Consider the following 23129-nt stretch of genomic DNA (forward strand, 5'->3'; position numbering starts at 1 on the left):
AGCCAGCCCCCCATCTGACGTCTCCTGCAGCTCCAGTCCCTCCTCCGGACACCCTCTCCCATCCCCCACAACCCTGTCAGAAAGTACTGGAGAATAGCCTCCAAACATGCCATTCTTCCTTCATTTTGCTTTTAAAGTGCAAGAAAGTGAAGAAAGTGGTTCAAAACTTCATCTGGGGGATGAGAAACTTTACAGTAAAAGCATGGTTTCTTATGGAAACACAAACGTCTACTTATTTTATTTTGCTTTATTCTGAATTTTTGTGCCGGAAATGCAAAAACAGAAAAGTCAAAGCTTATGTACCTTTACTGCAAGTGTCTATCAGAAAGGTGGAGGTTGATCTGTAGAAGATCAAATGTAAGTTGGTGATTACTTGATGCAATGATTAAAGTCCCTATCAGATTATTTTTAAATCTGAATAGAATAGAATAGAATAGAATAGAATAGAATAGAATAGAATAGAATAGAATAGAATAGAATAGAATAGAATAGAGTCTTGATTGTCACTACACATGGTATGATGAGATTCAGGAACAGTTCTCTTTAAAGCGGGCAGACAATACAGAAAAATAAAAAGAATTTTAAAAAAAAGGCATTCCCAATGGTCTCTTATTTCATTAGTTCTTCAGATTTTCATCGCTGAGTTGTGGGAGCTCGACTCAACTTCCCATCATCCCTTTGTTTACACTCTCTCCCGCTAGTTCAAAGGCCCTCACAACCCAAACCTAACATTAATGCTGCAACAAAAGCGGCAGTATTGGATGTATCCAGCCAAACAGTTTGAGTCAGATTCCAGCTAAGACGAGGAAAACTAAGATGAATGCTGATCCATATGTCTCAAAGTAGACGGATCAGACTAGAGTGGAGCAGGAAGCTTATGGATTGCCGTTGTAGGTTCTACATTACACTTCAATCTTTTTTTCCAATAACTTTTTTCTGTCTCCTGCTTTAAAATAATTTGAATTGTGAAATACTCAGAAATGCAATTTTAAGATTTTTTATTTTTCATGTATGTCGTCCATCATCAGAAAAATGCCACAAGAACACAAAATGAGATCAGAATTGTATTTTTAACTGAATAATAGGAGAAAACCTGAGACAACTGAGGCATGATGTAACGAAGAAAGAAAAAACATACGATGACTGGAATTCCATTCAGGTGTGTTCAATGAACAGGTGATTAAAGGACCAGACTCAAAGATAGAACACAAAAATATGAATGAATATTAACTGAGAAATCGGCTTAAATGAAACAGCAAATCAAGAAGAAAAAAAATGCTACAGATCCTAATACAATGGGTGCACTTTTACTGAGACAAACTGCACATGAGACATCAACACTTACAGTAAATCACAGTAAGATTGTTTTTTTTATAAATCCGATGGGATTTTTAAAATCTTTGTAGATGTCTGTTTTGTAGAACTTAAAGTTGTTTTCAGTGACAACCCTGCTCCACTCAAAGGTTTGCACCAAAGCATGGTCCAATAGTTATTCTTGATTAAATCTATGAAATCTTTTCATTCCATATTCATTTAACAACTTGATCAAATCAGGTTTTCATTACTACTCCAGCCTTGTTTATGGAAGAAGTCATGTACATCACTGTGTTTGATATCCTTTTCCACAAGACTGACAGATCTTCCTTATTTCTTCATCTTTTCTTTTCTTTTTTTTTCTTTTTTTTTTTTTGGTGAGAGCAAAAACACCAAAGTACAGGGTTTCCTATCAAAAGTTTTTTTTTTTCATGGTTCTGATCTTTTTGTAATTTGCTTTGTGTTTGTCACTAAGCAACCTAAGCTCCATCAAATCCTCCCAACATTCCTTCATCATAAAGTTTATGTTTTTCTGTAAACACCATCAAAAAAAGAACAAATTTTTGAGGGGGCGAAAAGCAGCTTCTATTTCCTCTTTAGGATGCTGCACAGACTTTTTTTTTTGTATTCAGCCCTTCACGGTGCCATCCTAACATTCTTCACAGCTTCATGCCTCGTCCACAGTCTGCCCTGTCACTCACATGATGCCTCAGAGTCACTGTGTCATTTAGTTGGTCCCGCATTTGAGGCTTTCCACATACCGGTGCCGTCTGTGTGCATCTTCCTGGTGAGAACTCTGTAGGAGGCAGCAGAGCCTGTGTAGAGGCGTGTGGTCACGACGGCGCTCTGCTCTCAAGACTCTAGAAAACATTCCTGGCTGCAGGGATCTCCATGGGAAATGAACTGAAGAGACACAAACAGAGACAACTGAGCGTGATGGTTAGTGGCTGAGGGGAGGAAGTTAAGATGACATTCCTGGATGAGCGCAGCTTCATGCTTTTTACACGTGTGAAAGGATCAACACTACTACTCTTAGTAAGTTAATGATCATAAAACTATCAAAAAGTATTTAAACTTGAAGTATGAATGTTTGGCAAAAAATAAATAAAATAGAAGTCTTCATAAAAAACGTATTTTCACTTCTATAAATTTAGAATTAAAATCTTTTAATTATCTGTTGGAAGCATTATTTGTTACGTGCATAGAGTATTTACATCTAAGGTGCTAAAATTGTTATTTTAACTCTGAACTGTATTTTCTTGAGCCATTTACTCCATGTATTTGGGCATTTTAGAATCCATTAGTTTAGATTTGAGAGCTGTTTATTTGAACTAAATTAACTTTAAAATATATAAATGTAAATAATAAAAGCAAGAGCAGGTCAGAATGTTCAGAAACAAAATCATAACCTGAGAAAGGGACAGCAGCAGGCAGTGAAAACAGACATAATGTCAAAAAAACACGAACTGAATTAAGATATTTTTAAAAATCAAGACAGATTGGCAGAGATGGAAAAAAATGTCTGAGACGTAACGTTAAAAATCATTCAAATTGAATCAATCAAATAATGTTAGTAAGAAATGTGACAAAATGCTTAGATTCTGGCAGACATAACATCATAAAGACAGAGTTGCCAAAGCAGAGACACCAAAGCATAAAAACCTGGGGGCTAAACTCAAATAGAGAAACGAACTTCCAAAAGGGGCTTTTTTTTAAATTCAAACTGTGGGAAGATTACTTCAATATTAAAAATAAATTTAAAAAAAAGTTACTTAATACAATATCTTCAGTCTTTTTTTGATTAATTTAAGGTTTTATTAAATACTTTTAGTGGCTTGATAGAATAATCTGTTAAGCATAAATCTTTTAAAAAGGTGGGATTTGCAAAGAATTCACAACATTTCATTTCATTTAATTTTTATTGTTCATTTCATTCATAAAAAACAATGATAACAGTTTAACTGTCAATTTAAAGCATAAACCGACATGGATATTTCAATGGTGGTTCTGAATTATTTCAACTTCTGCTGCAAATCAACTGCAAAAATTGGCACAAATTCTCAAACCTTTGAAAATGTGTTTTCATAGAGTGCTGTCTTGTAAAAATCTTGGTATTGGCAATAAAACATAAAAGAGAAACATAAAACACTGTTTGTTTGTGAGATTCTTGTTGTAAGATGTGCTCACAAGAACTTTGAGTGAGATGATAGAAATCATTTCCTTCCAAACGTGCCTCTGTTTCTATATGAGTGACCATCATTGGTTTTACTTAGACCCATAAAGTCAAGGGTGAATACTTTTATATATAACCCATATTAAAAAAAAGTTGTGGCCTGAAACTTTTCTTTTTTCTATATGACAACCATATCTAAGACAATAGTTGTTTTTTAGACATATTTTGAATTCAAAAAAAGGTCACAAATATCTACAATTAACATTTGTATGTGGAATGCTGAAAATTTTCCAGCACTGTGACCTTTTGATTATCGCAGCTTTGGATTTCATTCTAAATCATCTTAAATCACGAGACTCCGTTTTGTCCCTGCTGTTTGCTTTTCCCACATTTATACAAATCTTGGTTTTCAGCTGCATAAAGAATTTTGTTTGCACAAACAATCCTTGGTTGCTAACACACAAAAGAAAAAGTAACTTTGGCCAAAAGTTACAACATTTGCTTATGGACCTAAATTTACAATGTTTTTTGGGACTCATATGTTTTTCCATGTGCTGTACATAGATAAGCCACCTTAAACCAAAAATGCAAACTGATGGTTCTCTATTACGCTGAATAAAAACATGATTGCTAAAATAAAACTATGTTTGTGCTGTTATTATAATTATTTAAGAAATATTAGGTTTCCTCTAGGGCTGCCTTGTGTCAAAGTGTTCAGTGCTTTCACATCACACTGAGCAAAGTCCTGGTTCAAATCCCAATTGAGTCCTTTCTATGTTTGCATGTTATCCTTGTGCATGCAAGGCTTTTCTCTGTAGGCACTGCTGCTTCCTCCCACAGTCCAAAAACATGCTTTGTAGTCTGTTTAATGGTTCTAAGTTGTCCCTGGGTGTGTTCGGTTGTGTGGCTCTGTAACAGACTGGTGACCGGTCCTCAGTACCCAGCAGTAGGTGGGATGGGCTCAAGCAACCCTGGTTCAGAAAATATGTGGATTGCAACTTTTATTATTGTTTTGGCAAAATAATCTACAATGTCATCAACAGACGCTGCTGTGGTCTGTAAGCATGACTGTGAAGCACAGCTAACCCAAGAAAAAAAAAGAGAAAAATGACAAATTTGTCAAAACTCATAAAAAAATAGACAGACCTATAGGTCTGTATATCTTTTAGAAATGCTAAACAGTTCCTTTAATGCATCCAGTATGCTTTATTGTAAACGCTATTGCCACTTCAAGTAAAAATAAAATGTTTTAGTCATGTGCAACGTTTACATCAAAAACGTCTTGCATGAACCTTCTTTTCATCTTGCAAACTCCTCCCGCCTTCCAGACAAAACTTCTGATGATTCATGTGTCTTCTCCTAAAGGGAGGACCATTTCCCCACAAATTCAAAACCCCACACAACTGACAGACACAAACTCATTTACATCCCTTTCTATCATCTCTAAATGTCACACAAAAGAATCTCTGTCAGCTATAATTTGTAATTTTATAACCAAAGGTCAACCGCTCTACATCTACACCATGACCCCTTAAATGAAATTATATTCAAGTATCAAAACATTAGTAAAATTCATCATTTCTTCTTTATTCCTTATCTTATTTTTTAATCAAGTACGATAACCAGGATTACTATAGTCCTGGTTAACTATAACTAACTATAGTACTATAGTCTATAGTACTATTAATAATACTATAGTTTTAAATACTCACATTTACCTGCCCGAACTTGAGCATACATATCTAAAATTTTGACTTTTGATGTCAAATTAAAACATAACGAAAGATAATGTAATATTTTTTTCAGTAACCAAAACACTGTGCAATTATTTACAAATGCAGATTTACAAAGTGCTGCACGGCTGCTTCTGCTCTATGAGCAGAGATCAGGAAAGGTCCTCAAACTGAAGAAAGTGCGCCCTCTAGTGTGTGACAGAGCAACAGCGTTTTACTAGTTGAGTCCTTTTTGAATCGCCTTCATAAATTGATTGCGTATGTGCAACAGAAGTTCAGTGAGTTTTTGCACATATGAAAAGCCTAACATAAAGCAGAAAAGGAAACCCTTGTTCAGCTTAAAACACTTATTGGAGGTACGAATAAAAATGTCATTTTTAAGTTTGTAAAGTTTGCAGACTTTTCCATAAGTATAACGATGTATACATTTAATCTAGAAGCTGATATGTTTTGCTAAGAATTAATGCCATATGTAAATCAGCGGAGATTGCTGTGGATTTAATATTAAATATGTTTAGCCAGATTGGAATTTTTTAAAGTAAGGCTAAATTACTTAACATGTCAAGTTAACATTGACAAGCAAGCAGTATTATTGATCAAGGATCTTGAGAAAGACATGAAAAGTTGCCCTATTGATCACCAAAAATAAATGAAACTGGAATGTTCAGCACTTTTCGAGAGTTTTAAGCCAATAATTAACCAGAGCTTTATTAGTGACATGCCATTCCACACATGTCACAATTGTGCTTTCCCCCCAAACCCTGCAAACAAGCTTCTGTCTTCCTCCACAAATATTCAAACGTGGCCTTTTTTCCAGTGACCTCCCCTTTTTTCCTCCTCATTTCAACAACTCCTGCTTGAGCACTCTGTGAGCTCCCTTCTAACCACTCCCAGTTCCCCCTTCTTCCACCCTCTGATTCAGCCTTTGGTCACTGAAACTGCACAGATGGCCTCATTTCCAGCCTCAGCCAGCAAAAAGTAGTCATGGCTACACCAGGGCATGTAACTCAGTTCATCTGTTGCATCTGAACTCTGGCATTGCTGGAATAACCCACAGGAAGTTAGATATGTTAGAAGATTTATAATGCAACAAGTCTAGATTTGAGAGAACTCACAGAACGGGGCAAATTTGTATAGCATGATGTGGTATTTGGGGCCAAACAATTACATGATGAATGGAGCTGTGAGGCCACCACAATGTGAGTTAATCAATGCATGAAGTGGAAAAGGGAGGAAGACAAAGGTCTGTAGGAACATCTGATCGCTAAAAGACAAAATAAAATCATTTAACCACATGTTACATAAGGCATTGTGTCAGTCATGCGGAAATATTTGTGGGTGTTTGTTTGTGGTTCATCTGCAGTTCTTCTCAGACTTGGGATTTGGAGCGTCTTCTTCTAAAAGGATCTGCCCTCTGAATGTGAAACATGTTTAAATAGTTTTGTTGTTGTGCTCCAGTACATGAACCTACACACAGCTCTGCTCAGATGGGACATAAAAAACCAGAAGAGGGAAAATACAACACCTAATGACAAACAGACCACTCAGTTTTAAATATAGTGTGGGCCAAACTGCTTCATGTTTTTTCTTGTCTGACTTGAAACAAGAAAACGTTTATTCATATGTTTGTTTACATTCTACTGTCAGTAAATTTTATTGAAAGCAAATTATAGCAAAAGCAATAAGATTTCTACCTTAAAATCCCAATTAATATTAAGTTTGTTTTTCAGTAATCAATCATGTCGTACAATTTCACTTGAAAGTGTTCAACTGATTAATTACAGCAGAAAGTACAATCTTATGTTGCATATCTGTAAAAAAGCAACACCATTTCTTTATTCTGTGCAACACATTTCAGTCACATGAGTTGGACAGTCCAAACTGACAGCATCCTATGATGAACCTTAGATTGGAGGCGGTTTCCTGAACTTTGACTCTGTTGATAAACAGTAGCAGAAGTCCTATCTGTAACGTTCCCCCTCAAACTGGATTAACCCAGAGCTGACAGAATCTTCACACAGCCAGGCTGCTGAAGGTCAAAAAATCTCCATATCAGTGTGTGGAAATGGGTTTCAGTTTGCAGTCTTGTGAGCTGGAACTGGTCTGTGTGAAGCACATAGGGACAGTAGAGCAGACTAAGAAAAAGGGGTTAACGGTTAATCTGGAGAATGGATACTTGCATCTGCCGTGCAGAACGACATGAACCTGCAGGAGTCAGAAACAAACTCCTGTAGCCACCAGGACATTTTTAATGGATCATGGTTATCTTTTAAGCTAAATTACAGAAGTTTCACAGAAAACTAGCAAACAACAATTTGCAACTATTGAGGAATATTGAACAAACTTTTCGTGCTTTTGCTTGATGGAAAAGCTTTTTGGTAAAAAGCTCAATCTTATATAAATGTCACTCAGTCAGACCAAATAGTTTTCAATCTACAGCTCGTTTGGCTCCAAAATTGAGAAACCAAACATTTTTTATCTTCGATTTTAAAAAGGACACATTTTTCCCCACAAATGTTTTTGCATTTATTTTTATAGGTTGAAAAGACCCAGATTTTAATATGTTCAGACTCAATGCACTAATAAATATCTAATGGTGTTTCTGGGTTTTACAGTGGTGTAGTGGTTAGCGCTCTCACCTCACAGCAAAAAGGTCCTGGTTGGAATCCCGGCTAGGACCTTTCTGTGTGGAGTTTGCATGTTCTCCTGGATTATTCCACATAAGTGTGAATACATGTGTGAGTGTGACCCTGCAAACAGAATGGCAACCTGTCAGTGGCTGGGGTTTGGCTCCAGCAACCACATGATGCAAAAGGAGATTCAGCAGGTTTGAAAAATGAAGGACTGATGAATGGTCATTTTGACATCTGTCCTTAACTGACCTTGTTTCAGTAAACTAAATTATGATTAAACCAGTTATAATTGAAAAGATATATAATGTCACGCATCAGTAAGGCACGTTTCCAAACAAAAGCTCTGACTTATTGCCTGTGCTTTGCTGTCTCATTCCTCTTATGGAACATAGGGATTGAGCTTAATAGCACGACGTAACGTTTCACAGCATCAAAGATACTGGTTATTGCATTTTTTCCAATTCAACCCCTTGCCTCAGGGATCCCTCCCCACATGAAAAGACCTTTTTGTTTTTTTTATTTGGACACTTAAAACGGGGAGATTTGAACTATTGCATTTTTCATACTGACATGTTGTTTTTTTTGGAACTGATTAGGTTTTTTTTCTCACTTTTGAACTTTCACTTATCCATGGTTGGGAAAAGAGCTGGGATGTGAAGTAACCCTCATGTGTTGCATAACAAGAAGAGATAGAATAAAGCTCAAGGATTGTAAGTTTTATTACTTGTGGACTTCATAGGTTCCCATCAAAAGGAAACTGTACATTTTAAGGAATCAGTCATTATTATGCAAAATGCAAAAACTGAATCTTCAGACAGTGAAAAGATCCCTGTTTCAAGAAAAAATGTCTAATGTCCAGGAGGAAAAATTGTCTTAGCAAGAACGTTTTAATAGCAAAACAGTCTTAGTATAAGAAACTGTGTTTTAATAACTAAAGATTTTAAAGATAAATAAAGATTTTTTTCCTTTTTTATAGATTTTCAGAATCTTTAGCCTTATTTCTAGGGGACTTGTTTTTGCGGTTCAGGACCTTACAAGTTAAGTAAATTTCATGATTGCGTTTTTCCAACAACATTTGGTTTGATTTTTAGGAATTAGAGCAAAATATCTTGCTGATATTTATAAATAAACCCACAGGATTCTGTTTCTTTACCATAAAAAATTGATTTGGACGACATTTAGCTGCTTTATCAGCTCTAACAGCTGATGAGAATTTGTGTTATTTATGCTCTGGCTGCCTCACAGGTATGTTAAATAGATAGGTTAAATATCTAGATGTCAAAAGTCAACAATCCAGGGATTTTCCAAACAGCTGGATCGTGTCTTTTTACTTGGTGGGGGTCTTGGTGCATCTCAGAAGCGGGGCCAGTCTTAAACCTTTGTGTGTGGTGGATTTGGATGGGATCCTGGTCTTCTGGGGAAATATGTCAAACCCGGATTGATCACAGGAGACAGGAGATGTCTCAGAACTCAATGAACTCAATGAACTTCAATGGAGTGTCAATAATCTTTCATGTAAATTGCTGACTTTTGGTCTGATTGTGTGGTTCTTCTGTGCTGTGCCATCTTTTTGTGGAAAGGTTGTTTAGTTTCCCTAAATGACAGATCGAAAAACAAAAGCAGCTGGGAGGCAAATCGTGGAAGACATTGCTGCCTTTTTTATTTGAAAATTTTAGTCCAAGAACGGTAAACAACCATCTTTGGCCTTTCCCTGAATGAACCTTATGTGACGAGTGAACTCCTCAGCTTCTCGGGTTTTGATTTTAAACAATGTGTCATCCATGAATGTGTGGGTTTTGTTCCTGGGAAGGATTTCAGGGCTGTTTTGAAATCCTTCCAATCGGCCACATTGAGGGACACTGGTGATCATGACACAGCCTGCAGAATTTCTCTTGTTCTGGTGTCAGCTTGGTTCTTTAAGCAGGCCTGGGTCCTATCTCAGTCTTTTCCTGGCCTATTCTTTGGCTTTTGTGGTGGGAAAAAAGTGAAAAGAAATGTCACATTGAAGGAGACCACTGTCTCATCTGAGTCCATCTTGATGTGTTGCACTTTGCAGACTAAGTTCTTGGTGATGTAGATGTGGTGTATCGTTGAAATAAGAGGGTACTGATGGGTTTGGCCACATTGTAGGTGACTGAGTTTCTGCTGCTCACAGTGAGTCTCAGGGCAACACTCACTTTCCCCTGGGGTGAAGTTGGCAGTGGGTTTGCCGGTCAGAAACAGCACTTGACACCTTAATCTAGAGTTGATCTGCCTTTGTGTTAGTCAGGTTTAGTTAGAACCTAAAAAGCTTTTTGAATGAGCAGCAAAACTCTCAGAGTCCAAATAGGTTGAAGAACAGAATCTTGCAATTGCAAGACCTTGATTATGGATCATCTAAATGGTTGAAATTTCTATTTTTTTTTTTTTTTGGTAACTTCTCTAAGATTTACATTTCCTTGGCAACACACATTTAAAATATTTTAACAACCTAAGATAAAAAAAAAATTTTTAGGTTTAGACCCCTAATTTTAAGGATGTAAGCAAGCCGTCTCAAAGAAAAAGGTAGATGCAAGAGATTCATATGTGATAACTCTCAGTAACTGTTGAATGATGTTTACCTAAAAAAGAGGATAAATTACTAGAAAATTATGTGGTAATATTGATCAAAAAGATAAGATCAAATAGAATTTGAGAATTTATTTAAATCAGTCACTAATGAACTATCATAAACTGCAGTTTTTCTCTTACATATATGAAAAATGAGAAAATCATTGCATTTGGCTTCTGCATTAATGCATGGGATACATTTTAGATTTGAAACCTGCAATGCGGTAAACATATTGGCAATTTTTCAGCATACTCCTGGCCGTAAGATGCACATTTGTGGCCAATTCAGGGGCTTTACTTATTGCTGTCTTCTGTAATTTGCACTAGAAAAAAAAAACAATGTTCACGTTTGTGTTTGGGGGAAAAATGAACTGCATCCACTGCTACTTGTATACATCATCTGGGAGCAAAAACTCTGTCAAACTTCATACAAAAACAAAATCTACTAAAAATCTGTGTTATTCTGTAGCAGCACATCAAAAAAACATCATCAAGTGACCCATCTGTGCAACTGACATGCAAAGATCTCTAATTGTCTCCTGGTATAGACAAAAGAACAAGCGAGATAGCACAAAGAGGCTATTACTACTAGGAAGATATAGCACTTTTTGTTTAAGTCAAAACTTGAAAAACAACATTAAAAAAAATGTATAAACCTCATCCGTCAGTCAAGCAGAGAGGTTCTTTGGGTTGTGCCTCCATGTTCTTTTTAGAAAGTTGGGACTGATTCACAAAATTATTAAAGATCAATTTTTATGTCCTGTTTACCAATTTCAGTGCAGATGCATATCAATTTAAACCCACAAGTCAATAACAAGCTTCTCAAAACCCTTAAGACCTGGTATCTGGACCAAACTAGCAGCACACACTCACAATACTCTCATTCAGTTAGAGAGGGGAGGGAGTAAACACTGTGGTTGTGTAACTTGCCACCCCACCAATCAGATCCCCACTTATTTTGAGCCCTCCCCTTGTTCAAGCAGATTTATTGAGGCCCAGTGCTCCACTCTAGTGTCACTTCAGCTTCTCAAAGAGTGAGCAGTCAGGGGTCCACACAGCTGCAGGAACATGGCACCAACTAAGAAGGTATGTTTGAAGGACTGCACCAGAGGATTTCCACGTGGGAATTTACAACTGCTTCTTTGGTGCAAAAAAAATGATAATTTAAACTACACCTTTTAATGGAAATGTTTTGTTGATGAAGGAGCAAATCAACTGAATGTAAAATAACATTTACCATCACATTTTGTTTAAGTGTTGTTGTTGTTTTTTACAAATCCTGAGTACTTGGGAGGGAGGCAACACACTTTAAACTTATTGCTGTTTTTGGCTGGAGTAGTATGTTTTTGGGTAGAGAGCTCCGAATGTATCTGCTGTGCAACTGGCATGACAGGTCATGTCTCTTGAAGCAAAAGGTCCGTCCCACGTGCTGTCATAAAAACATCCTACCAACCAAAACCTATTTTTTATTTTTCGTAAGCAAAAGTCTGTGTGTGATTATATTGTAGATTTGATTTAGGATAAACAAAAGACATGATTTGTCATTTTTGACAGTTCTTTAAAAAATCCCTTCAAAACATTTCTGTGCCTGATATTTTCAGATTTATTAAAAGCATAGTTTTTACAGATGCATTTGTGGCACAGAAATGTATCTGTAAAAACTGTCCATTTCATTTAATAAATCCTCAAATCTTACAGTGCATGTAGTATTTCTTGCTGCTCTGTCATGAAGCTATTAATAAATGTGTTATCTGAAAATGTCTTTCACTGCATGACCTTATTTGCAGAGACTAGACTAGTAATAAATCCATAAAAGTTTAAAAGACGTTGAAAAAAGTGCATTGGAGTGCATATTCATCAGCCACACTGGAAGCTCTTTTGAGCTCAGGAACATTTAATGGAAGAGAAAATTTTGGAACGGGATGTTCTGAGCTGGATAATTTGAACCAGCCGATGTTTCAAGCTTAATGCTTTTTTTTTCTCTTGGTAAGACATTTGTAGTTTTGTTACAAAGATATACGTCATCCAGCTCACATTGATAAACTGACACAGGGAATCTTGGAGCGTCTCAATGCTGGAGAGATTGTCATCGGTGATGGGGGCTTTGTGTTTGCCCTGGAGAAAAGAGGTTACGTGAAGGCTGGTCCCTGGACCCCTGAAGCCGCTAAAGAGTACCCTGAAGCAGGTGAGGAGACACCATTTCATAGATGCGTTTATAGACGTAGAGTTTTTTTCCTGACTTTTTCTTACTTTTATTTTGCTGTTTGCTTGTAGAGATGTGCAAAGTTGCTAATTCTTGTCTTTCAACAAACGTGATCTTCTTCGCCCTCCAGTTGGAACATCTATCAAGAGATATTCTAGTTTATTTGCACTGATTTATTGGGTTATTCCATGAGAGGAACCCAGCTAAATATGGCCTAACACTAAATGAGAAAGATGCCGACCTCTCTGCAAAAGTAAAAAAAAAAAAGAAAAACGTCTTCACATGTCACAGTTTGGAATACTTTTTGGTGATTTTCAGTGCGTCAGCTGCACAGAGAGTTCCTGCGGGCTGGATCCAACGTCATGCAGACCTTCACCTTCTACGCCAGTGATGACAAGCTGGAGAACAGAGGCAACAAGCTCAGCTATACTGTAGGAAGCCATTCCAGACATTACCAGTACTTTCACAAAGATATTTAGATCATCCTTCCAGTTCTGAACTTTGTCTCTCCATAATGGGGCTTCAATCTCCAGGGCGCTCAGATCAATGAAGCCGCCTGTGATTTGGCTCGGGAAGTCGCCAATGAGGGCGATGCTCTGGTTGCTGGTGGAGTGTCTCAGACTCCATCCTACCTGAGCTGCAAGAGCGAGAAAGACGTGAAGGCCATCTTCAAGAAGCAGCTGGATGTGTTTGTCAAGAAGAACGTGGACTTCCTGATTGCTGAGGTAATCAAAAAGAAATGATCAACTAGCAGCCTATAACAAGGTTTTCTAAAGTGCAAAAACAATGGTTCCCGTGTGTTCTGTCTTGCAGTACTTTGAGCATGTTGAGGAGGCCGTGTGGGCCGTGGAAATGCTGAAGGAGACAGGGAAGCCTGTGGCTGCCACTCTGTGCATTGGACCACAGGGGGACATGCATGGTGTCTCACCACAGGAGTGTGCCGTCAGGCTGGTCACAGCAGGTACCATGTTGGAAAGTCTCTACATTGCAAAAATTGAATCGTAAAAAACACCTTAGATTAGGAAAAATTGTCTTGTAAGAAAAATTATCTTAAGAAAGTTTTTCAAAAACAAAAAAATCTTAGTTTAATAAAACATGTCTTAGTGAGTATATTTTTTCCCCCTAAATTTCTTGGTAAAACCATTTTTTCTTACTACATTGGCAGATTTGTTTAGCCTTTTAACCCCCTTGATGCCTATTGGTGCAAATGTGCATAAAAGAAAATACCTTAATTTTGCATTCACACGAGAGCAAAAAAATTACATTTTTTTGTAGCTGGAAATATAATTGTGGTGTCAAGGGGTTAAAGACATTTCTAAATGTTAGGAATTTTTAGCTAATTTCTAGGGGAGGCTGCTTTTGCAGAGTAAACCACTCATATAAAAAGTATTTCATTTTCTGTTGTAAGACACATTTTGTGAAACTTTACATTTAGTCAACACAAGTTGTTGATTGTTGAAATGCAGTCAAAGAAAACTGCAGTTAGCTGCAAAGTGCTGTATAGGTTCACTGTGTATTTATAGTAAGTTCACTCTTCTGCTTAACTTCTAGGTGCCCAGATTGTTGGAATCAACTGTCACTTTGACCCTGAGACCTGCGTGAAGACTGTGAAGATGATGAAGGAGGGGGTGGAGAAGGCTGGGCTGAAGGCTCACTACATGGTGCAGCCTCTGGCATTCCACACCCCCGACTGCAACTGCCAGGGCTTCATCGACCTTCCAGAATTCCCCTTTGGTAATCAAATACTTGTGTTGCACATAAAATATGCCGTTCTGTTTCCATGTAGAAAAACGTTCGCAGAGAGAAAAGAATCATTCTTTCAGCGCCACATGTAGAGCTACAAAGAAAAAAAAAAGCTGCTTGGGAAGTGGATGAAAGTTGAGCTTCATGTATGAAGCAGCTGTCAGTTCAGAGTGGCTGCTTAAGTTTCTCTTTCTACGGTTTTGCCTTAACAAGCAACACACACACATTTCTTTTTCAGATTGAAATAACTGAGTTGATTTTTCATCAGGTCTTGAGCCCAGGATCCTGACCCGCTGGGACATGCACAAATACGCCAGAGAGGCTTATAACGCTGGAATTCGCTACATTGGTGGGTGCTGTGGATTTGAGCCCTATCACATCAGGGCTGTAGCAGAGGAGCTGGCCACCGAGAGAGGGTTTTTCCCAGCTGCAACGGAGAAACACGGCCCCTGGGGATCAGGTCTGGAGATGCACACCAAGCCCTGGGTCAGAGCCAGGTCAGAAGCAGCTCTAAGTCTGTTCTTTTATCACTGTACATCCTCGTAATCCCAGTCAAACTATCCACGGCTTTTGTTTAGCTGAAGATATTATAACTGTCCTCTCCTCTTTAGAGCTCGCCGTGATTATTGGGAGAACCTGAAGCCGTCCTCTGGTCGCCCCTTCTGCCCTTCCTTGTCTGTCCCCGATGGCTGGGGCGTCACCAGGGGCCATGCCGAGCTCATGCAGCAGAAAGAGGCCACTTCCAAGGACCAACTCAAACAGCTGTTCGACAGGTCAAAGACGCAATAAATGCGTCCTCCTCCTTCACACCTGATAGCTGATGTGAGCCAAACGGCTGTGCTGCGTGGCTGCACACATCCTGCATGGAGTCCTGAACCTCATAAAAAAAACATCAAGCAGGTTTTCTCCTTTGAGACTGCACTGTTCTGTACATGTGAAAATGAGGCCACAGAGTCTCCAGTTAGCAAAGGCCCATTATTCAGTGAGCAACTTGCCTGTTTTCCTTTATGTTGGACCAGTTTGTTTAATAAAACAAGACCTGATACAAACTGAACACTGTGTTATTGTCTTAATTCATTATTGTAACATGGATGAAATAATTAATGCATTGATTTAGCTAAAGTAACCACAGAGCCTCATGTTTGTAGAAATTATACACGGCCATGATCTGTCTGTAAGTTAGGTAACACTTTCATTTCAGTGAGCCCCAAAAGTGTTTTGATAATTTAAAAAATATGAATCTTATTCAAATCCAGTGTGAGACCATCTTAACTTCACATAAAGCATTAAAAAAACTTTTGATAATACATTAAAAAAAGAGGCAGTTAAAGTAAAAATGTAAATGAAAGAATCCAAAATAAATAAAGTAACAGTGCAGATTTAAGCTTTTGAATCAAAACTAATAAATATCAAAGCATTTATTTAAGATCATGTTCCCACAAGCCCACTCAGTCTACAAGAAACCTTTTAGGAAAAGCCTCTACCGTAATAGACTTTCAATATGCCTTAAAATCTGCTTTTAATTAAGTTATAGAAGAATTCGTGTCGTGTGTTTTCCTCTGACTCTCCAATACTACTGTTATAATAAAGATTGGAGTTGGAATATTGAATTAGTATAGTGACCAGAAAATATGTTGTTGTTTTTTGTTTTTACTTGAGCGGATCCAATCATGTTCACTTTATCCTGAAATAATTTATATTAAATCCTTGTAAATAATTTCCGTGCTCAGTGTTATATTGTTAGTGAGCCATCTCTCACTATAGAAGATCTCTGTTGCTCAGGAATGGTCAGATTTTGAACCACGTGACCAGAGGTCCTTTTTTTTATTTAATGTTGTTTTTGGGTCTATATCGTGTATCTCAGGCATCTTTATTTACTTATAAAGCAGTGACATAATCTAAAGATTTGTGTCTTTGTTCATTAATTAAAAATGACTAATCTTTTTCCGGAACATTCATTAACATGGCGGTGCGTCGCTTCAGGAGTACAACCTTTTTAAATCTGAGCTTTTATTCAACCCTTTTCTCGTGGTTCTATCGAATTCGCTAACCGCAAACCTAGCTCACGGACTGTGTCTTCTCTCCAAAACGATAATCGGAGGTAAGGTCTAATAAATAAGGCCTAGATTAATAAATGCCGCTTCTTTGTAAAAAAAAAAAAAATACATTAAATGCGATCTAAGTATACCCCTGCTATATCCAGGTATAATGCAATTTCTTAGTAATTCGGCTTTTTTTTTTACTCATTTATATTATCCTCCTAACCATTCTAATAAGAGGGAAGGTTGTAGAAAATTTTCCTCATATTCTGCTCTTTCATTTGCTGTTTCCTATCGCAGCAGTGCCCTCTTGTGGTGCATTTCTGCACCTACAACGACTAGTTGTATTTTTTTAAACCGGAAGTGAAACTCAGAGGTCGTCATGGGCAGCCTGATCAGCTCCAAAATGGCAGCACCCGCCGCCAGGGTAATTCAGGTAATGTCTTTCTTAAATCTTATCTCAGTATCTTTGTGTTGGCAGTTCAGCGATTGTTTGGGTGAGATATAGTGGGGTTTTTTGTCACGTTTTGGGTTAATATGTGCACTTTACATGATTTTACTGGGTAAAAACCCTGCCGTACCCTTGTTAGTGTCCTTGTTGAAATACTTTCATGATGTTGCACCTTATTTTTTACTACATTAAGACATTAAAATGTACTAAATAGGTTAGTGTTTAGGGTTCAAAAAATTAAAATTATGTTGACGTAGCTCTTTCCGTCACATTGCACATAATCTGTCACCTGTAGTGCAGTTTAAAAATGTTTAAAAACATATTTGTTGCTTTACCTTTCGCTCATTTTGGTTAAACGTATTTTTTCGTAATTGTTCTCCTGGTTTTCTTTTGTGTTTATCGATTAAAGCCGTAAATGATGTAAATACTGTGTTCAAATTGAGTTTAAAAAATGGGTCTAAGTGTTAGCTAGGAAATGCTAGCATTGGTTTTGTGCAGATTTGGTTCATATTATCTGTCTTTACAATTTAAGGCAGAATTTGGAGCCAAAGGTTTTTTGAACCCATATTATGGCTACAGGAAATACAATTCTATAGAAAACATTTTTGGAGAAACCCACGATTTAAGTATTTGAACTGTCAGTGGAATTCTAACACAGTGGAAGTGGGAAAAACCAGCTCAGTCTCAAAGAGGGAGGCCACATAAACTGGCAGATAAGACCCAGAGCTTCTTTTGGTTGCTGCTGTACATTTCTTTACCTTTACAGAACTTCGTTGTGACACCAAAAACACGACACTTGACCTTTTAAGATGTTCCCCCCCCCCCCCCCTTCTCTCTTGTAGGCTGTACGGCCTCGTGCTCCACTGATCAAGTTTCCTGACAGACAGGCCATACCGAGGCCCAACAGTGAGTGTGTGTGTGGGACGAGACAATAATTTATCTGAAAGGGAGACGACTCAGTAATTAATCCAACATATAGAGTGTTTGCCATTTTGTCAAAAATTTACAATTCCAAAATCCAGTGCCCTGGAAATTTCCCAGAAGTCTGCAGAAAACTAGTGTGCATTGACGCTCTCTAGATTCGAGAGTATCGATTATTATTTGAATTATAAAATCTTATTTGCCAGATTTGAATTGTTTGAATTGAATGGTTTGGTTTTCAATTGTTTATCCTTAAATATTTAGATTCTTTTCTTTTTAATGTTTGTAGCCCAGGAGGTGCTGAAAGCGTTGGCACTTAACCTTCCACAACACAGCAGCTCCCCTTCAGCGCCTGCACCGCCTCAGTCAGCTCCGCCTCATAGACCTTTAACTTTGGTCCCAGGAGTGCCGGACAGCCTGGCCTCTATTCAGCAGATGCCTGCGAGATACCGCAGGAGACCGTTAACGCTTGAAGAGATGGACTACATCCAGGTGAGGCCACAGCTGAGCATTGTCGCTTTTACCTGTCATTAGGTTGCTTTCATGATAGGCTGCTGTGCTTTTAACTGAAATTAGATTAGAATCGATGGACCACACGTTCCCTGCTGTGCTCCATTCTGATCATGCACTTGCAGACAAATAGATCCATCTACGTCTTGGTTTTGGTTGTCTGAGCCGATTTCTGGCTCAAGATTACGGGTGTGAGGGGCTGTAAACTATCAGAGGGTGTAAACAGATCGGGGTTGCTCCTTGCCAGCAGTCCTACTCAAAACTTCAGTGATTTTCTAATAAACTCCTTTCGCTCTGCAGAAACTGTCCTAGAAAAACAACTCCGGTTTTTGGATAGGACATAATTCCCATGTAATGTCAAAAATATGTGCGGCCAGTGCTGAACTTTTTTCTTGGCCGCACTTATTTTGAATGCTGAAAATCTGTGGCCTAAAATATTTGCAGTGCCACTTGGTAACCATTCCTGCTTTTGTTCCTTACAACATTTGGCCTTAAAACATATGCAGCTATGTGCATCTTGGCTGCATGTATGACGTGTGGCTAACATGAATTTCCATCAGTTTTTGCACCTGGTCACATTTAAAATGTGTGAACAATCATTTTGATTTGAGCTAGAAACAGCAGAATCCTAATTAAAAGACCACTTTTATAAATAGCTCAAAGGATGATCAGAGCGGGACTTTAAGGCTAAATTTCTGAATTCTTGTGACTGTAGTTTGTTTATAGATACTGAGGTTTAAAAGTAAGTAACTAGCTTACGCCAACTGCTGGGAATGACCAGATAAAGGAGAGGAATCTTTCAAGTAACAGAACTGAAGGATTGAGATCCAAATACAAAAGTTTGGAGACAAATTTTAAGAAAATTGTTTCCAAGTTCTAATAATCCTAATTGTTAAAATAATCTCTCAATATTAGAAAAGCAAACAAACACATGTATCTGTTTTTCTATGAATAAAAAACATCAGGAACATTTTTTTCTCCTTTTTTCATGTTTGAAAATAAAGTGAAATAGAAAATAATTGCGTTGAGTAACTAAAGTTTTGTGATGTGTAACTTTGAGAAGTCTATTTATGTTAAATCTTGACAGTTTTTCAGCAACATACTCTTTTATGCATAAATCTAAAGTTTGAATAAAGTTCTGTGTCGGGATGTGAAAAAAAAAACACAAGTGACTGATTCAACTTCATTTTAATGCAGATCAATTTATTAAAAACTTGAATGTTGTCCAGAATTGTAAGTTTTTCTTCTACAAAAGAAAAAGACAAGTCTTCATTTGTTTCTTTTTTTTGTTTGCCCTGCAGCGCGGTGGACCCGAGTGATGAGAATCAGCTTCTGCAGCCGCTCCGTGTCTTTAACCCTCAGTTCAAACACTTTAGAATAAAATATTTCAAGCATCCTCTTCAAATGTACATAAGGACGGTTTTTTTGTTTGTAATTAAAACTTCAGATGTGTTCACTGCAATAACAAAAGCAAACCTTACAGATCTTTAAAAATCCTTAAAATTTCACAATATTTGTCCAGTTCACCATGAAAACACATTTGCAAAGCATTTCATTCCCTTTTTGTTCAGGTTTTACCTTTAAATCCAGGGAGGTTCATGTCCATCACTGCGGTAAATGCAGAGTTACCTACAATCTTATGGCAGCTCATGCTTTCGTGTGAACATTAAAAGATTTAATAACCATCTTATTTTGACGTGTTCTTCTGTTCTGACGTCCATCCTTTAAAAGCACACGGACATTCAGAGGAACGGCAGCTCATCCTTGTTAAATAGAAGCAGTAATTAGGATACTTTGAGGTGTTTATTTTCAGAAGTCATGCTCTAGAGGGTAAACATTCACAATATTCAAAATCCACATCAGTGCAATAAGACTAGCAGCTTCTGGGAGCCGTTCATTACCCGCATGGATTGGCACAAGTAGTACAGACGTGACAAAGAGGCCAAAAGTGAATGAACCCTTTTGTGTTTGTCAGCTTTGTCTCTTCAGACCTGACAAAAGCTCTTTTTATTCTAGAAAGTTCACACGTCAGCCAAACACGCACGTCCTCTGCTTTTGGACATATTTTGGCAAAACGACACATGAATTTAGAAAAGAATTCATGGATTTAAACAAATCCTTTAGGCTGCAAATCCCCGAAAATCTAACACAACTGACAGCAAAATACTGGTTAAGCACAGCAAACAGTCAAGTCACAAATGGCCACAAGGACAAGAAGGAACACAAGGATGCACAAGTGACGGATTAATTCAGCGGAGAATATCTTCAACTCGTCCTCCCCGCTATAAGAACAAGTGCCGTTATATTTAGGACGAATTTTGTTTGCATGCCAGATTCAGCGCTGAATCCTACCGGAGGTCGGTGAAAACCACGTATCAATTGCTTTCTTCCTCCAGTTCCTCAAAGGCTGGTAGAAAATCAGCAATTGTGTCCACCACATAGTCAGGCACGAGGCTGTGGTTGGTGCTCAGGTCACTATTCCTGTACTCCTGCGCGTCCTCCATCTGAGACACGCCGGTGAGCGTGAGCATGGTGTCCAGGCCGCAGTTGAAGCCGAACAGCATGTCCGTCTCCAGCCGGTCCCCGACCATCAAACACTGGGCCGGCTCCAACCCCTTGAACTGGCTGGAGATGCACTCGAACATGAAGCGGCTGGGCTTGCCGATCACGGTGGCTTTGCGGCCCGAAGCGACCTCGAGGGCTGCCATGAGGGACCCACAACCTGCAGCGGGCCAGAGAATGCAAGCATGGGGTGCTGTGGTCAACCTATTGAGAAATAAACTGCTGTTGTGTTCGTCAGAAGTCTCTAGTGAAAGTTATTCGAGGTATAAACTGGCCAATCAGTAAAAATATGTGTTTAGACTTTGAACATTCAAAATGTTTGATTCTCACCGCTTTCAAGCGGTAGGGGTGTGGCCTTCCATAAAGCTCATTCCTGATTGGTGAGTGGTTGCCATAGAAATGTAGACTCAGACTGCTTAGCAACATAATCTAGTTTCAATATGGCGACGTCCATATTGCAAAAATATGGCGACTGAACACCATTTTCAGTGGATGACATCACACTCAGTTGGTCCATTTCTCATATCCAGGGATAGTGCAGCTTTTAGCCTCACTGTTTACAACCATTTTCATATTTAGCTGTTTAAATGCAAACAAAGAAATATAGATATTTTGGTCACTTTATGCTGTAAATTCTAGTCTCTAAAACTTTGTTGTGCATCTCATGTCTTGTCCAGATGGACATTTTCCTGAAACTTCATTTCAAATAGTTCCAAACAAGCAGAATAGTATTAATATTGTTTTAACAGATCACATAAGAATAGATTTGTCTTTAATTCTTGTTTAATTGTTTGTTTGTACACATATTCACTTTTAATTTTCTTGAAGAAATCTGGAAAACTTCACCTGCACTATTCAGCACCAGCAGGTATTTATCTCTGAGTCCCACTGGTTGACGTTTTGGCTAAAGATTTTGAATAGTTCAAAATGGACTAATGTTGACTACGCATCGTATCAACGACCACATATTATGATATGGATCAAATCGTTAGAATGAATCAATATAGCCCTAGCAGAACCTTTCTGCATTTGTCCCCCCCCCCCCCCCCCCCCCCAAAATGTAAAAATAAAATGTGCGAATAAACTGTTAACAGGTAATGTTAGAATGTTGAAGTTTCTGGTCATTTCTTTGGGATTTTCCACCGCAGATGTTTGTCTAAAAACACAACTGTTTGCACTAACTATGCAGAGTTTTAGCCCTTTACAGAATAGTCTGCAATTTAACATTAAAACTTTACAAGACCTAAAATTAAAATAGACATTGTAAAAATACTGAATTTACTAAATAAAGTGTCTAATTGATTATATAAATGACTCAGTAGTATGTATGTTCTCAGGTGTTCTGCTTAGTTTAATGATCAGTCACCACAGAGGGACAATCGTCCTCTGTCTGCGGGGTTCCCGCGCTTCCTACCTGGCAGGATCCTTCCACTGGACAGCGGATGCCAGGGGTCGTTGTCGGTGGCCAGGAACAGGCAGTCCGGGTCCTTCAGGTAGCACGAGGCTTTGGCCAGTTTGAGGAAGGTCAGTTTGTCGTCGTGCCCCACCAGCACCGCCTTCACATCTGCAGCCAGGGCGCAGTCGTAGATGGTGGCGTCGGGGTCGTCGGTCTCCTCCAGGCAGGGGATGCCCGCCTCCTGCAGCTCCCTGCGCAGCCCCTCGCAGCCGATGACGAACACCTGCCCGCAGATCTTCACCACGTCTCTCAGGTACAGAGCCGAGCAGTACGACGAGCTGAAGATCTGCTCCAGCATCACGTCGGCGAAGCCCAGCCGGGAGAACTTGTGCACGTAATTCTCCCGCGGCCTGGTGGAGTTGTTGGTGACGAACACCACGTTTTTCCCGTGGCGGACGAGCGCGTTGACCACCTTGGCGGCGCCGGTGATGGCGTTCTCTCCGTGCCAGATGACCCCGTCGCAGTCGAAGAGGAAGAAGTCCTTCGCCTCCAGCAGGCTCCTTATCTGCGGACCTCGAATTTTCTGGCAGCCTTTGAAGCTAAAGGCGCCCGCCATTCCGGCGTTTTCCTTGTTTTCTTCCGTCTTTCAGCCTCTACTGACGCCCCATAGCAGAGGCTCGTGCATAATACCGGGATGTTAGCAAGCGGAACCAAACGTTAACTGTTTCCATCGAGAATTTCACATCGCGGAGAGCCTGTTGTTACTCCGTAGGACAGGCAGCCACATAAACACAGAGGTTTAGCCACGCCTCCCTTATCGAGTCGCCCAATCGCATTGCAGCATCTTTGCTAATCAAAGTCT

At 38.8% G+C, this 23129-nt stretch overlaps 3 protein-coding genes across 4 annotated transcripts; 2 read left to right on the forward strand and 1 right to left on the reverse strand.

The window, feature by feature from the left end:
• Window positions 1-11404: 11404 nt before the first annotated feature.
• Window positions 11405-15442, forward strand: LOC101157623 (betaine--homocysteine S-methyltransferase 1). Its single transcript, XM_004072197.4, has 8 exons — window positions 11405-11528; window positions 12495-12627; window positions 12964-13076; window positions 13179-13370; window positions 13459-13606; window positions 14197-14379; window positions 14657-14885; window positions 15000-15442. Exons 1-8 carry the CDS (start codon window positions 11511-11513, stop codon window positions 15175-15177), a joined length of 1194 nt encoding a protein of 397 aa, XP_004072245.1. The 5' UTR covers window positions 11405-11510; the 3' UTR covers window positions 15178-15442.
• Window positions 15443-16223: 781 nt separating this feature from the next.
• On the forward strand, window positions 16224-19999 carry mrps36 (mitochondrial ribosomal protein S36). 2 transcript variants are annotated; one of them, XM_004072198.3, is made up of 5 exons: window positions 16224-16489; window positions 16728-16863; window positions 17721-17784; window positions 18089-18291; window positions 19611-19999. In XM_004072198.3, exons 2-5 carry the CDS (start codon window positions 16810-16812, stop codon window positions 19626-19628), a joined length of 339 nt encoding a protein of 112 aa, XP_004072246.1. In that variant the 5' UTR covers window positions 16224-16489; window positions 16728-16809; the 3' UTR covers window positions 19629-19999. The 2 variants fall into 2 exon arrangements, with proteins under 2 accessions (XP_004072246.1, XP_020561439.1); XM_020705780.2 differs by having other exon boundaries at window positions 16229-16489; window positions 16731-16863.
• Window positions 19481-23108, reverse strand: pdxp (pyridoxal phosphatase). Its single transcript, XM_004072283.4, has 2 exons — window positions 22286-23108; window positions 19481-21031 (listed from the first exon to the last, which is right to left on the reverse strand). The coding sequence occupies exons 1-2, from the start codon at window positions 22881-22883 to the stop codon at window positions 20685-20687; spliced, it is 945 nt and encodes a 314-aa protein (XP_004072331.1). The 5' UTR covers window positions 22884-23108; the 3' UTR covers window positions 19481-20684.
• Window positions 23109-23129: the final 21 nt, after the last annotated feature.

This window comes from Oryzias latipes, chromosome 9 (genome assembly GCF_002234675.1).
Source record: "Oryzias latipes chromosome 9, ASM223467v1".
In the NCBI taxonomy this organism is placed as follows: Eukaryota; Metazoa; Chordata; class Actinopteri; order Beloniformes; family Adrianichthyidae; genus Oryzias; species Oryzias latipes.

What these genes read in the sequence shown, in the direction of transcription:
- pdxp (XM_004072283.4), bottom strand. Translation starts at nt 22,883, where the DNA reads ATGGCGGGCGCCTTTAGCTTCAAAGGCTGCCAGAAAATTCGAGGTCCG. An exon ending in CAGTGGAAGGATCCTGCCAG is followed by an intron (nt 21,032 to 22,285) that starts GTAGGAAGCGCG and finishes GGCCCGCTGCAG; the next exon opens with GTTGTGGGTCCCTCATGGCA.
- LOC101157623 (XM_004072197.4), top strand. An exon ending in GCAACAAGCTCAGCTATACT is followed by an intron (nt 13,077 to 13,178) that starts GTAGGAAGCCAT and finishes TTCAATCTCCAG; the next exon opens with GGCGCTCAGATCAATGAAGC. An exon ending in CCTTCCAGAATTCCCCTTTG is followed by an intron (nt 14,380 to 14,656) that starts GTAATCAAATAC and finishes ATTTTTCATCAG; the next exon opens with GTCTTGAGCCCAGGATCCTG.
- mrps36 (XM_004072198.3), top strand. Translation starts at nt 16,810, where the DNA reads ATGGGCAGCCTGATCAGCTCCAAAATGGCAGCACCCGCCGCCAGGGTA. An exon ending in CCGCCGCCAGGGTAATTCAG is followed by an intron (nt 16,864 to 17,720) that starts GTAATGTCTTTC and finishes TCTCTCTTGTAG; the next exon opens with GCTGTACGGCCTCGTGCTCC. An exon ending in GGCCATACCGAGGCCCAACA is followed by an intron (nt 17,785 to 18,088) that starts GTGAGTGTGTGT and finishes TAATGTTTGTAG; the next exon opens with CCCAGGAGGTGCTGAAAGCG.